Raw genomic sequence first — 13,937 nt, 5'->3', positions numbered from 1 at the left:
TGTTGAAAATCTAATTTTCATGTAGATAAAAGTCGTGAGGTGATAATTTGTTCTGTTTCTGGTGATCACAGTCCCTGCCTGAACCAGGGGCCTGGGCCCCTGTGGCCCCCCCGCCGGCTCCTGGCCTTCGTCCTATCCCACAACCTGACACATCAGAGCAGAGGTCGCCAGCAGCCCCCCCCCCCCTTTGTTGACTTGACTTAAGGTGGAATTTCCATCTGTAAATATTTTTACTAAAGCATGAAATCAAAACCTCAACCGAGTTTCTCCCGGGAGGCGGACGAGCCACAGGAGGAAGTGACATCATCAAGACGGGTCAATTAGAAGTGATTACTAATCAATAAGAAAATACAATTTAGACTTTGTTGTGTTTTTATTCCAATTTTACCACAAGTGGTCGTTTAATCGATTAGTCAAAGGGTTTCTATCAGAGACCGAAGATGATGACTTCATTAAATCTAATAAATGTTTATCAACCTGTTTTTAATCTCTTCTCCCAAAATAACATGAACTGTAACACAACAACACAATCTGTGTGTAGCTAAGTGAACTCTGCAGGTTAATGACACAACAACAGTATGTTCACATGTTTGTGTTGTTGTGTGTTTCTGTGTCTTTACATGTTTGTGTTGTTGTGTGTTTACATGTTTGTGTTGTGTGTTTCAGTGTGTTTTCACATGTTTGTGTTGTTGTGTGTTCACATGTTTGTGTTGTTGAGTGTTTCAGTGTGTGTTCACATGTTTGTGTTGTGTGTTTGTGTGTCGCTGAGTGACTCGTCCATTAGCATGTGAAGCTAACAGTGCTAACCGGGATCAAAGGTTTGTCTGAGTGGCGGGTTAAACCGTGAATCTATCCCGGGATACCCCCCCCCCGCTAACACGGGAGTGTGTTTGTGGTTTCGCTCCCGGAGTTCCCGGAGCTCCAGCAGGGGGCGGGAAGCTAAGCTAGCGTTAGCTCCGCAGAAGTAGAACCCGGAGCCGAGGTCCCGGCCCGGACCCAGCTAACACCAAAGCCCCGTTAAAGCCTCCTCTCCCCGGGGAAGTGAGTGAGTGTGTCCGCGGAGCCGCCGGGGCAGAACTCACCTCTGATGAGAAAACAGAAACTACACAACAACACGCTCCGCAGCACGACACCCATCTTTCTCCGCGTCTCGGCCCTGGCGCCGCGCTCCGCTCAGCGGCCTCTTCCCATCGCTGCGGCCGCTTCCCGAGCTCTAAAGGCGGATTGAAACACACAGGCGGGTCGCGGTGGAGCTGGGGGTTCGTCACACGGTGGCCGCTTCCATCCCGGGGTTCTGCGGCTGTTCGCTGGGTTTAGATCCAGAGTCGGTGGCGCTCACATTGTCCTGCAGAAGGAACGAGGAGGAACGAGGAGCAACGATGTCTCCTTCCGCCAGAGGAAGCTGCTCCCCCCGCTGCTGCTCCTCCTCTGCTCCCCCTCCTCCCTGGTTCTATTGTTGTTCTACACACACACTCACTCTCTCTCACACACACACTCACACATATACGTATACGTTCACAAAAGTATATATGCACATGTATACAAACACACACACACACAGAGAAACACACAGACGCGCACACACATAGACATACTATATACACACTATATACCTTCTTCTATATTTATTTGTAGAACATCAAATCATAACATATCTCAGAGAGAGAGAGGGACAGAGAGACAGACAGAGAGAGAGAGAGAGACAGATAGAGAGAGACAGGGGGAGAGAGACAAACAGAGAGAGGGACAGAGAGAGAGGGAGAGAGAGAGAGACAGATAGAGAGACGGGGGAGAGAGACAAACAGAGAGAGGGACAGAGAGAGAGAGAGAGACAGATAGAGAGAGAGAGACAGGGGGAGAGAGACAAACAGAGAGAGGGACAGATAAAGAGAGAGAGAGAGAGACAGGGGAGAGAGACAAACAGAGAGAGGGACAGAGAGAGAGAGGGACAGAGAGAGGGAGAGTGACAGAGAGACAGACAGAGAGAGAGAGACAGATAGAGAGAGAGAGAGAGAGAGAGAGACAGATAGAGACAGATAGAGAGAGACAGATAGAGAGAGAGAGAGAGACAGATAGAGAGAGAGAGGGACAGATAGAGAGAGACAGGGGAGAGAGACAAACAGAGAGAGGGACAGAGAGAGAGACAGAGAGAGACAGGGGGAGAGAGACAAAAAGAGAGAGGGACAGAGAGACAGATAGAGAGAGAGAGAGACAGGGGGAGAGAGACAAACAGAGAGAGGGACAGAGAGAGGGAGAGAGAGAGGGAGAGTGACAGAGAGACAGACAGAGAGAGAGAGAGAGAGACAGATAGAGAGAGGGACAGAGAGAGAGGGAGAGGGAGAGGGACAGAGAGACGGGGGGGGGGGGGGGGGGGGGGGAGACACACAGAGAGAGAGAGGTAGAGTTAAAGAGAGAGAGACCAGGAGCAGCTTCAGGTTTCTTCTCTAACTTGTTGTTTAATTTGTTTTAGTGCGGATCAGTTGAAATGTCCTCACAAAGGTACAAGTACATGAGCAGCAGTGCTTGTTGTGTTATTGTTGTGTTGTTGAGCATTGGCAGGTCCTCCCAGTGTCCAGCAGAGGTTCACATCCCAGTCACCAGCACCTGGGACCGGATCCACTGGTCCCACAGCTCCGGACCATGGAGGTTCTGTTGATGGAGCATATGAGAGGCTGCGGACACTGATTGTGTTTGTGTTGTTTTTATCTTATTGAAACTTAAAAGGTTTAAGACAACGTTTGAGACAAATAATATGAGGGAAAGTGTCATAATGACCAGAGCAATAGAATCTATAAAAAATTAAATCACTATCATACAGACGATAATAGACTTTAATTCATTTATTCTAAAAACCACAAACACACAAACGTTTAAAAATCACATTTTTTAATCTTTACAGGAACAAAACATCAAATTTTTAACTAAAGCTTCACTTTACAAAACAAGACAGAATATTATAATAATAATAAAAAGAATCATAAATGAATCAATGTACAGACTTTTCAGTGTCTGCTGCTGCCCCCTGCTGGTCGCCCCAGCTCCACCAGCATATGAAAATAGTGCACGATGAAAACAATGTAATATTGAAAAAGGATCACGTTCAACCCGCAGGTCACGATCAGTGCATCGCTGCTCACATCAAACTTCATGTGTGAAACGAGAAAAATGTGAAGAAATATAAAAACCGCACAGTGAAACTATCATAGCTCGTGTGGGAGTAAAAAGACATGCACGAGAACTTTACACACGAGGGACTCGACCCCACGGTGAAAAGGCCTCGACTAACGACGGCCCAGAGTCTGTGTCCGACCCGCTGTGCATCAGTTCCACTTCAGACGCTTCCTGAGTTTCTGCCAATGAAATATTGCTGTGGTTCCTCGTTTCTTCTGAAGCTTCCCTCTGAGGTCATTGAGATAGTTATGATTTTAAAAAGTTCTAATCTCTGGGAATAAAAGTCAGTTATTAAAAACAATGAATCATGAGAAAAGCTTCAGTTCTGAATTTAAGGTCAATCAAAGAGGAAAGTTGTTTATCTGTGGAATAAATAAAATGATTCTTTTTAATTTGGCGAATACAAGAATTCTGAGAAAATGTCTCAACTCTAAAGATAAATTTGATGGATTCTGAGAATTTTCTTTAGAAGTTTTACCAAATAACAGATACAAATATCTGATTGTTAAGATCTGTGTGATGCTGGAAAGTAAAATATGATGTTTTGGAAAATATGAAAACTGCTGATGAGGTTTGATTCAAAATTTAGAGATTGACATTAGAGAAGAAACTCAAAATCTGATTTTATATAAAGTAAACAATCTCATCCGGTTCTGAAATACAATGATAACAATTCAGTGCTATGGACACAACAAGAAAAACATTCTTACCTTTCTTATACAAAATTTAAATTCAAAGAATCTGAAGATTTTGCTCAAAGTTTTGAGTCAGAACTAAATAAAACAAATATTGAATCCGATCTTTGTTTCAGACACAAGATTGAACATGAAGAGAATCGCTAATAAAACTAAGAGCAGACAATGTGACGATATAACAATCATAAATATTAATAATGGATTTTTCTATCATGTGCGAGTTGTGTGTTTAATTTCCGTGACAGTGGTAAAATACAATTTTTTTATATGATTTAAAATTACAATATATTATTTTCCTGTCTGATTTTAAATGAACCTTCATTTCAAACGTCTTCCAAATTAAACAAAATAAATAAAATATGAGATTTTGAATCTTATAAATCAAAATTTCCTGTGATGGATTTTTCACATGTTTGTTTCTACACAATAATTTAATCAGTGCATCGTTCGTGTTTGTTGTTATTCTAGAGAAATAAATAAAGTTACAGAGTGTAAATAAAGTGAAGACTCGACTGAGTCGTGACGTCGAACCTCTCGGACCAATCACATTCCACCTGCTCTCAGTTTAACGCTCTGAGCTGCGTCACATGATCTCGTCACGTGACTTGTCCTCTGAGCTTCCGTCCTGTCCGTCCTCCTCACACCTCGTAGTGCAGGTCGTTGAGCTCCAGTCTCGTGTAATGGCGTCTGTCGAAGGACTCCATCGCCTTACGTCCACCGACAGCCAGAGCCAGCGTGAGCACGGCGAGCCCCAGCACCATGAACGCCACCACGCCGCTCTTCACTGCCCCCCGAGACACTAGCGCGTTCCCCCGTCCGGCACTCGAGCTCTGGACGGCGTCTTTAGGGACGATAATGAGGCTCTCAGCCGGAGACGTCCTCATGGGGGACGGCTCCGTGGTCCAGGGAGGGGGGGTGGTAGTGGTGGTGGATGTCATAGTGGAAGGAGGGGTGGTGGTGGTGGTCATAGTGGGAGGAGGGGTGGTGGTGGTGGTCATAGTGGGAGGGGGGGTGGTCATTTCAGTGGTCGGCTCTGGTTGGTGAGCTGCAGCAGGAAGTGATGTCGTGGAGCTCGGAGTCGTCGTCACAGGATGAGCTTTTACTTTCTTTGTTGTTTTATTTTGTTTTCTACTTGTTTTGTTTGTTTTTTTCATGGTGATGTTGGAAACTGTTGTTGTTGGTTTAGTTGTTGTTGTAGTTGTCATCGTTGTTGTTGTTGTAGTTGTCGTCGTTGGTGTAGTAGCCGTCGTTGTTGGTGTAGTTGTTGTACTTGTCGTCGTTGTGGTTAGTGTAGTTATCGTCGTTGGTCTAGTTGTTGTTGCTGGTGTAGTTGTCGTTGTTGCTGGTGCAGTTGTCGTCGATGAGGTCGCTGTAGTTGTCGTCGTTGGTCTAGTTGTTGTGATGCTGGTGGGGGCTGGAGTTACCACAGCCATGGTGGCGATGATGATGACAGGTGGAGGAGCTGTCGTGGTGGCTGGTGCCTGTGTGGTTGTTGGCGGTGAGGATGTGGTTGTTGTTGTGGTGGGTTGTGTAGTTGTTGTTGTACTTTGTGTGGTAGTGGTGGTTATAGTCGGAGGTAAAGTCTTGGGGGTGGTGGTGGTTTGTGTTGTGGTTGTCGTCACAGGTTTCACTGTGGTCGGGTGAATCAAACCTGTGAAACAAAAAAGATAGAAACAATAAAAACCTAAAGACTCACTGACTGACTGACTAACTCACTCACTCACTGACTCACTAACTAACTGACTCACTCACTGACTCACTCACTGACTCACTAACTGACTCACTACCTGACAGACTCACTAACTAACTCACTCACTAACTGACTCACTACCTGACAGACTCACTAACTAACTCACTCACTCACTGACTCACTCACTCACTACCTGACAGACTCACTAACTAACTAACTCACTCACTCACTGACTCACTCACTGACTCACTCACTGACTCACTACCTGACAGACTCACTAACTAACTCACTCACTCACTGACTCACTCACTGACTCACTAACTGACTCACTAACTGACTCACTACCTGACAGACTCACTAACTAACTCACTCACTCACTGACTCACTCACTGACTCACTAACTGACTCACTACCTGACTCACTACCTGACAGACTCACTAACTAACTCACTCACTCACTGACTCACTCACTGACTCACTAACTGACTCACTAACTGACTCAATACCTGACAGACTCACTAACTAACTCACTCACTAACTGACTCACTACCTGACAGACTCACTAACTAACTCACTCACTCACTCACTGACAGACTCACTAACTATCTGACTCACTAACTGACTCACTAACTGACCCACTCACTAATGAACCGACCTATCTGTGGCTAAGTGACTCGGACTAGCTGCCGGTGAGTCCTGGTGACATCACTATGAGCCGTGCTGTGATAGGCTGACCTTTGAAGATGTCGTAGGTGCTGGTGGTGTTGGGAGCTCTGGTTAACGGACAGTCCGTCTCCGACTGGCAGTGGAACAGGAAACAGTTTCCTTCTCCGGGGTGTTTGTTCCCACTGAACACGGCCATGTTACACTTTGCTCCTAAACACACATAAACACACACACATTAGAAGAATTCAAGTTTATAAAGGTGTTATATATATTTATAATGTTTGACACAGTAGTTCTGTGAGGTATTTAATCACTTATCTGGATTAATTAGATATTTAATAAGTTTCCCATCGTATAACAGCCTCATCAACACTGGGAACGCTGTGAGGACAGATCTCCAGCACTTGACCTTGCAGCGACCTCCAGGGGGCGTTGTCTCTCACCTGGTTTGACGTCCTCCGAGCAGCAGGCGAGGATACACTCCCTCTCGGAGCCGGACGCCCGAGTGTCCATCACCGTGCCGGCTCTGGTCACGGCCACTCGCACGTTGACCCTGGCGCTCTGGTGTTGTCTGGAGAAACACGTCTCTGGCTCCACAGCCGACACAGGAAGTGATGCCAGCAGCATCATGACGGCGGCGGCGGAGGCGAGCCGCCGGTGTGTCTGCGAGGTTCGACTGGCGTCTGGAAGAAACATGGCGGCTGGAGGTCGACTCTCGGAAACGACTCGGTGTCGACAGGAGTTTAGAGATTCAAACCAACCTTCTGCAGAAGAAACAGGAAACAGTTCAGTTCAACTTCCTGTTTGTGACACACCAGAACGTTTCATTAAGAAAACAACACTGACATTTTCTATACATCATAAAACTATAATAACTTGTGGAACAAAGCACCAGCAGTTCAATGGAGGAAGAAAGAGACTCAAAGACTTTTACAAAACATCTGAGATTGTCTAAAAACTGTAAAAACTGCAAAAACTTCTAGACAGTGAATCGTAAACTTAACAGAACCTTTAAAAATTTAACTGAGTTAATTAGAGACTCACTATTTCTTTAAAGGTAAAACAGATCTAATTAGAAATCGTTAAACAACCAATCACAAACTAAATCTGGGTTTTTAAAGGTTAAAAGTTAAATAAAGTTTCAAACTGCAGCTGTTTGTCTTTTTTAAGTGTTTCCACATTGAGCCGAGGACGTGATTGGACCTGAAACCTTTGAGTCGTCACTCAACACGTTTCCTCTGCGTCTCACATCTGATGACAACAATAGAACAGACGAACAGAAATAGAAACCAGTCTGAGGTGGGAATAGAAATCTAAAAATGGAACTGGTTCTTTTTTTAGATTCTGCTGAAGTTGAACGAGGTCGGTTGAGATTTTAACGAGTAAATCTGAACTTGATTCAATGATTCTTTGGAACCATTTAAGCAGGAATTTAAATATTCTCTAAACCACAGTGTTGACTTCTGTAGCTTTGACTCTTCAGGTTTCAGATCAGAAGTTAAAGTCAGAGACTCTGAGACTCAAAGACTCGGAGACTCACCGGAGAGAAGCGTCCTCCATCAGATGCTCGGCCGCTCTGAGGATCCAGAGTCCATAGATCTGGACTTTGACCCGTCTGTTAGAGACAAGATGTGTTATTACATCTTATCTGTGACTGATGTCTGCCACAACCACAACCAGGTTATTGACCAGGTCGAGAACCAGGATCGCCCCCTGGTGGCTAACTGCAGTGTCAGTTGTAAACCTCCTCCATGTAGGCAGATGGGACATGGACCAGCAGGTGATAAATGAATGTTTGTGAAGATGTTTCTGTGATTCCAGTTCTTTTCTCTGATGTTTGTTCACGTTTCTGATCAGTTTGGATCTATTTGTTATTTGATTAAATGAACAGGCGGTGTTGTGATGATTGACAGCTGCTTATTATTATTTAAGGTATAATATTGTCGTTCATCTTACTAAATGATAAATAAAGATTAAAGATGTAAAATCTGTGAGAATCATCAGTTTAAATGAGGCAGATACACCGCAGGCGAAGAGAAGCTTCAGGTCAGCGAACAGCTGAGCGAACAACAGGCGAAGAGGTGTCCGTCAAAGTGAAGGAAGCGAACAGGCGTCGCGCCGGAGCCCAGAGGCCTCGAACTCAGTCCGCTGCTGAGCCTCATCGCCCCGTTAGCAGGTTAGCTTCGAGGCTAATGAGACCCGGACAAAGCGAACAAAACCCGTTTAATGTTGGAGTGTGAATGTGCATCGTTAGCATAATGCTAACAAAGCTCAAGCATTTAAATAAGTTACCGTAGACTGTTAGCTGGATGCTAACAACGCTAAAGAGTTTCAATGCGTTAACGTAGCCTGTTAGCTGGATGCTAACAATGCAAAAGAGTTGCAATGCGTTAACGTAGACAGTTAGCTGGATGCTAGCCCCCGTCTTTGTGTAACAGTTCGCCGCTGGTTGGTTCCACCTGCCGCGCGAACATGTCATCACACCGAGCCGGGACGGTTTATTTAACCCGGGTTTTAATGAGCTCTAACCCGGTTTTAACCAGCTTGTACCCGGGTTTAATTTAGATCTAGCCCGGGTCTCCATCCACATTCGTACCTTTGTTTTCACCGAGGACGCAGATCACCGCGACGCCGCATCCGTCCCTCCTGCGTCGGTCAGAGCTCAGAGGAAGAGTCGGTGTGTGGAGCCTGGAGCTCCGCAGCGGGGAGCTGAGATCTGCCGACCCGGTTCAGACCCGGTTCAGTCCCGGTCCGAGGCGGGGAGCAGGCTGCAGCGTCCCGGGAGACATGTCGCTCAACAAATGTTCATTAAAGCCTCATGAGAAGAATCCGAGTTTCTGTTTGGTTCAAATCCACAAATGATCTGCTGCTGCTCTGGAGAGGAGGAGGTGATGAAGAGGAGGAGGAAGATGATGATGAAGAACATGAAGCTCTGACCCACTTCAGTCTTTGTTCTCCAGAGGAAGATCCAAAAACACAGAACAACTAATATCACCATGACTAGTATGTTATATATCTAAAATAAAATCACAGGTATCATCACCTCACATCTTTTTAACATGAAACACAATTGTTATGTTTTTAAATGTATTAAAGCTCTGGAGGCACAATAAATATAAATATATTATCATATTATACATATCAAAGAAATATTTTACTGGGGAATCATTGAATACATTTGTAGAAAATCTCAAGTAATGTCCAGAATAACAACCACTAACACCCTGTGGTCACTGGGGGGCGCTGTGGGTAGATGTGATAGTGGGAGACTTATTGCATTTCTTATTTTTCAAACTTTGATACTTTTACAAATCCAACATTCACTTTGATCTTTTGAGAAATACTTTCCTTCTTCTATAAAATAAAAAATATTCCCCAGTTTGTTCAGGATTTTAGAGTTTTAAAAGTAAAATTATTAATTTGTCAACAGTAAAAAGGTAATTAGACGTAATATCTTATTTAAATTATAAATCCATAATTCTACTAGGTATAACTATTGAATAAGTGTGTGTCCAGAAAATAGAAGAGGTAGAGAGAGAACTATCACCTTTTAGTTTAATATAACTTTCTGGTATAACTGCAGTATTTCATTGTATAAAACTATTATATATTATACTCAATAAATACCAGTACTATACAGTACGAAGCCGCATCTTCCATTCTAGCAAATACTTCACAATAAAAAGCATTTAAAAACAAAAGAATGGATTCACTCAACAGAAACACCCGAGAGCTTTTATTTTGAAACGGTGTCCGACAGTTAAAGAACAGATAAACATAGAAGCTGCATTTTGTGAGACCTTGAATCTCCAGAAGAGCAGAGCAGCTTCTGAAGCTCAGGTTCATCAGCTCGTCACTGAAGCTCTGAACATGGAATAATGGTTCAGCTCATTATGTAAAATATCACGAGTGTGAACATTGAGACGAATCACAGGTTCAAGGTTCGTCAGTAAAACACATTTTCAACAGATCTACACAAATGAGGGAAACAAAGTTGAAAGTGATAAACAATTGTTTACATTACATGAGGTCATGTGATCAGTGGCGTGATGAAGAGGTCACGGTTAAAGAATCTGGATCGTTAGTCAGGAGCAGCGTCGACGCTCTGACGAGTTTCAACCTGAATACGACTTCTTATCGGGAATGAGCTTCCGTACGTTTCTGTCCTCGTGGGACTCGAACCTCTTCAGAAACATTTTCACTCGTTTGTCCAGAGACTCAATCACATGACTTCATGGTCGACCTCGTCCCGACTGTCCCACATCAACAAGTCCTCACTCAGTATCGCACATCTCCACGTCCTCCTGACCTCCCTCAGCCGCAGCATTCTTCTTCTTGTTCTTCTTCTTGTTCTTCTGTGTCGGAGCTGAGGACGAGTCGGGCTTCTTCTTCTGTGGTGGAGCTGCTGCTTCCACTGAGGACGACACAGGGGTGAATGTGGATCACGATTCACGATCCTCAGGTGTAGCTGGTGAGCTCTTACCTTCCATGGAGGCCTTCTCCTGCTGCATGTGCATCAGCTGTTTGAGCAGCTTCCGCTTCTTCTTCCCCGACAGAGTGATGTTCGCCCTCGGACTGGAGCTGAAATCATGTGACCGGAATCAAACCAGGGACCCAGGTTCCAAATCATTCATCCATCAACAACCAGCTCATCCATTCATCTGATCACACGGAAACTAGTTTAACCATTTATAGTTAGAGTTATATTTATATTATATGTAAGAGTCAATCTAAGCCCCTGGTTCTCTCACTTCCTCTTCTTCAGGTGATGGATGGTGATCAAACCCGAGTCGACCACGGCGCCGACGATCTGACGCTTCTTCTTCTTCTCTCGACCCAGAACCCGCCGCCGCTTGAAGAGGTTCCGACCGAGTTCCTGCAAAAAACATGAAGTGCTGTGACTACATGAAGTACTGTGACTACATGAAGTACTGTGACTACATGAAGTACTGTAACTACATGAAGTACTGTAGCTACATGAAGAACTGTTGCTACATGAAGTACTGTGACTACATGAAGTACTGTGACTACATGAAGTACTGTTGCTACATGAAGTACTGTGACTACATGAAGTACTGTGACTACATGAAGTACTGTTGCTACATGAAGAACTGTTGCTACATGAAGTACTGTTGCTACATGAAGTACTGTGACTACATGAAGTACTGTTGCTACATGAAGAACTGTTGCTACATGAAGTACTGTGACTACATGAAGTACTGTGACTACATGAAGTGCTGTGACTACATGAAGTACTGTGACTACATGAAGTACTGTTGCTACATGAAGAACTGTTGCTACATGAAGTACTGTTGCTACATGAAGTACTGTTGCTACATGAAGAACTGTTGCTACATGAAGTACTGTGACTACATGAAGTACTGTTGCTACATGAAGTACTGTGACTACATGAAGTACTGTAGCTACATGAAGTACTGTAGCTACATGAAGAACTGTTGCTACATGAAGTACTGTGACTACATGAAGTACTGTGACTACATGAAGTACTGTAGCTACATGAAGAACTGTTGCTACATGAAGTACTGTGACTACATGAAGTACTGTTGCTAAATTAAGTACTGTGACTACATGAAGTACTGTGACTAGATGAAGTACTGTGACTACATGAAGTACAGTGACTACATGAAGTACTGTTGCTAGATGAAGTACTGTGACTAGATGAAGTACTGTGACTACATGAAGTACTGTGACTACATGAAGTACTGTGACTACATGAAGTACTGTTACCACATAAAGTACTGTTACCACATAAAGTACTGTTACCACATAAAGTACTGTTACTACATAAAGTACTGTGACTACATGAAGTACTGCTACTACAAAAAGTACTGTTACTACATGAAGTACTGTAACTAGATGAAGAAGTGTTACTACATGAAGTACTGTGACTACATGAAGTACTGTAACTACATGAAGTACTGTAACTACATGAAGTACTGTTACTACATGAAGTACCGTGACTACATGAAGTACTGTTACAGTGGTACTGTAACTACAGTAACTACACTACACAGTGTACATTATCAGTATGATTAGCTCACAGTACATGTATATATAACATAGTATCATTCACAGTCCATGTACATGTATATATAAACTCACGGTCTTCGGTCTGTTGATTTTTCCTCCGGACGTCATTTTGTTTCTCACGTGGAGCTTCTTCTTCTGCGCTTTAAATCAATCATAAACTTCCGGGTTCTTTACCACGGCCGACCACGGCCATCTTCTTCTTCGTCTGTTCACGGTAGGACACTGACGTTCGGCCACGTGAGCGCCACCTGCCGCGGTGAAGCGAGAACTACAACCACCAAGCGTTTCCGGTGTTTCACACAGAGATCGTCCGTGTTTAACTGAACATGTATATTTGTTTCTAGTTTCCAGAGAGAGACCTGTTTGTGAGTTAAAGTATTCAGATCTAAATAAGAACAAAAGAGATGTTTCACTCAGTCACAGGGAGTGATGATGGTTTCTGTCTCTGAACATCTGGATCAGATCCATCTGAGAGGATCAGTGTCCATCATCATCATCATCATCATCATCATCATCATCATCATCATCATCATCATCCAACATTCATCCGCTTTGCTTCGAGTGTTGGACGAGTTCCGAGCTTTGATTTCGATCCAGAAACGGATCCAAACTTTCTTTGCTTTCTTTAACAGCTTCTATCTCATCTGAACCAGAAAAGGCTTCAGACTCTCTGACTCTGCTTCTGACAAATCTGCCTCCAAACAAAAGCAATGATCCACAAAGTTCTTCACTTTCTCAGCAGCTTCCATTTTGTTCTTTGGAAACGTATTGAAACATTTCATTCAAAACCAGAAGCTGTGGATTAAGTTCAGAGTTCAGAGCTACAGCCTTTGACCTTCAGGCTGATGGAGACGTAACTCCACAGGTCAACTGGCTCATCGTCTGCTTGATTCATTATTTACTGATTTGTTTATGACATCCTCATTTTTGTTTTCAAATCAAAAGCTGTTTTGAGTTTATTTTCAAATAAAACAAAAATCTGCTACAAGAAAATGTCTGGCTCATTTTACTGGAAAAATATATATATGAAGAATTTATTAATAATTCATGTTAATCAATTTTTCAAATATCATGTCAAACTTATGAGGACCGAGGATAGAACCCTGGGGAACACCACATTCACACATCTTCCCTCGGTGGCTGAAAATAAATAACATGAGTAAAGTTCCCATCACTAGTTTTTGACATCGAGGACACAGAGACGAGCTTCTGTCAAATGTTTAATCCGTTCAGTACAGGAAGTTGATCTCAGTGCAAGTGCCACAAACAACAATATCCAGCCGTGTTTGTTTATGTACAAATCTGAACTTTGGCGTTGAGAAGCAGAGCGAGTCGTGGAGGAAGCAGACGCTGACGGCAGCGAGACAACGAACACAACATGTGAACAACATGTGAACAACATGTGAACAACATGTGAACAACATGTGAACAACATGTGAACAACATGTGAACAACAGCAGCAAAGAAACAAACGTCTGAACAGAGCGAAGAACAAAAGAAACACAGAAGACAACCGTCGTTTTTTCTTCATTTCTAACAACCACAAAAACAATGAACATGGTTTATATATTTATATTTATATATCTAAAGTGCATTATGGTACAAAAATATAGAGGGACAGCAGCACCTCGATACATTTACAAAATAAATACACCGTTCAGAAAA

At 43.4% G+C, this 13,937-nt stretch overlaps 3 protein-coding genes across 4 annotated transcripts in view; all 3 read right to left on the bottom strand.

Annotated features, from left to right (window-relative positions):
- Positions 1 to 1,434, bottom strand: part of lrp6 (low density lipoprotein receptor-related protein 6) — a 30,532-nt gene extending 29,098 nt beyond the window's left edge. Inside the window, exon 1 of one of the 2 annotated variants that reach the window (XM_062382314.1) lies at positions 1,083 to 1,434. In XM_062382314.1, coding sequence (XP_062238298.1) covers positions 1,083 to 1,137 — 55 coding nt within the window. In that variant the 5' untranslated portion in view covers positions 1,138 to 1,434. The remainder of the gene's footprint in view (positions 1 to 1,082) is intronic. The other variant, XM_062382313.1, reaches the window with a different exon arrangement.
- Positions 1,435 to 2,825: 1,391 nt separating this feature from the next.
- mansc1 (MANSC domain containing 1) lies at positions 2,826 to 9,110 on the bottom strand. Its single transcript, XM_062383405.1, has 5 exons — positions 8,818 to 9,110; positions 7,762 to 7,836; positions 6,665 to 6,985; positions 6,291 to 6,431; positions 2,826 to 5,517 (listed from the first exon to the last, which is right to left on the bottom strand). The coding sequence occupies exons 3-5, from the start codon at positions 6,915 to 6,917 to the stop codon at positions 4,505 to 4,507; spliced, it is 1,407 nt and encodes a 468-aa protein (XP_062239389.1). The 5' UTR covers positions 6,918 to 6,985; positions 7,762 to 7,836; positions 8,818 to 9,110; the 3' UTR covers positions 2,826 to 4,504.
- Positions 9,111 to 9,936: 826 nt separating this feature from the next.
- c23h11orf98 (chromosome 23 C11orf98 homolog) lies at positions 9,937 to 12,473 on the bottom strand. Its single transcript, XM_062382846.1, has 4 exons — positions 12,345 to 12,473; positions 10,973 to 11,097; positions 10,705 to 10,802; positions 9,937 to 10,635 (listed from the first exon to the last, which is right to left on the bottom strand). The coding sequence occupies exons 1-4, from the start codon at positions 12,378 to 12,380 to the stop codon at positions 10,496 to 10,498; spliced, it is 399 nt and encodes a 132-aa protein (XP_062238830.1). The 5' UTR covers positions 12,381 to 12,473; the 3' UTR covers positions 9,937 to 10,495.
- Positions 12,474 to 13,937: the final 1,464 nt, after the last annotated feature.

The sequence above is a fragment of the Platichthys flesus genome, chromosome 23 (genome assembly GCF_949316205.1).
Source record: "Platichthys flesus chromosome 23, fPlaFle2.1, whole genome shotgun sequence".
NCBI classification, from domain to species: Eukaryota; Metazoa; Chordata; class Actinopteri; order Pleuronectiformes; family Pleuronectidae; genus Platichthys; species Platichthys flesus.
Note: the sequence above shows the minus strand (reverse complement) of the source record. Positions and strands in the feature narration are given on the sequence as shown.

Bases quoted from the DNA above. Each gene is read 5' to 3' on its own strand.
- mansc1 (XM_062383405.1), bottom strand. From the start codon at position 6,917: ATGTTTCTTCCAGACGCCAGTCGAACCTCGCAGACACACCGGCGGCTC. The intron at 6,432-6,664 runs GTGAGAGACAAC...ATGTGTGTTTAG, and splicing joins CTCGGAGGACGTCAAACCAG to GAGCAAAGTGTAACATGGCC. The intron at 5,518-6,290 runs GTCAGCCTATCA...TTTGTTTCACAG, and splicing joins CACCTACGACATCTTCAAAG to GTTTGATTCACCCGACCACA.
- c23h11orf98 (XM_062382846.1), bottom strand. From the start codon at position 12,380: ATGACGTCCGGAGGAAAAATCAACAGACCGAAGACC. The intron at 10,803-10,972 runs GTGAGAGAACCA...ACATGATTTCAG, and splicing joins CATCACCTGAAGAAGAGGAA to CTCCAGTCCGAGGGCGAACA. The intron at 10,636-10,704 runs GTAAGAGCTCAC...TGTCGTCCTCAG, and splicing joins GGAGAAGGCCTCCATGGAAG to TGGAAGCAGCAGCTCCACCA.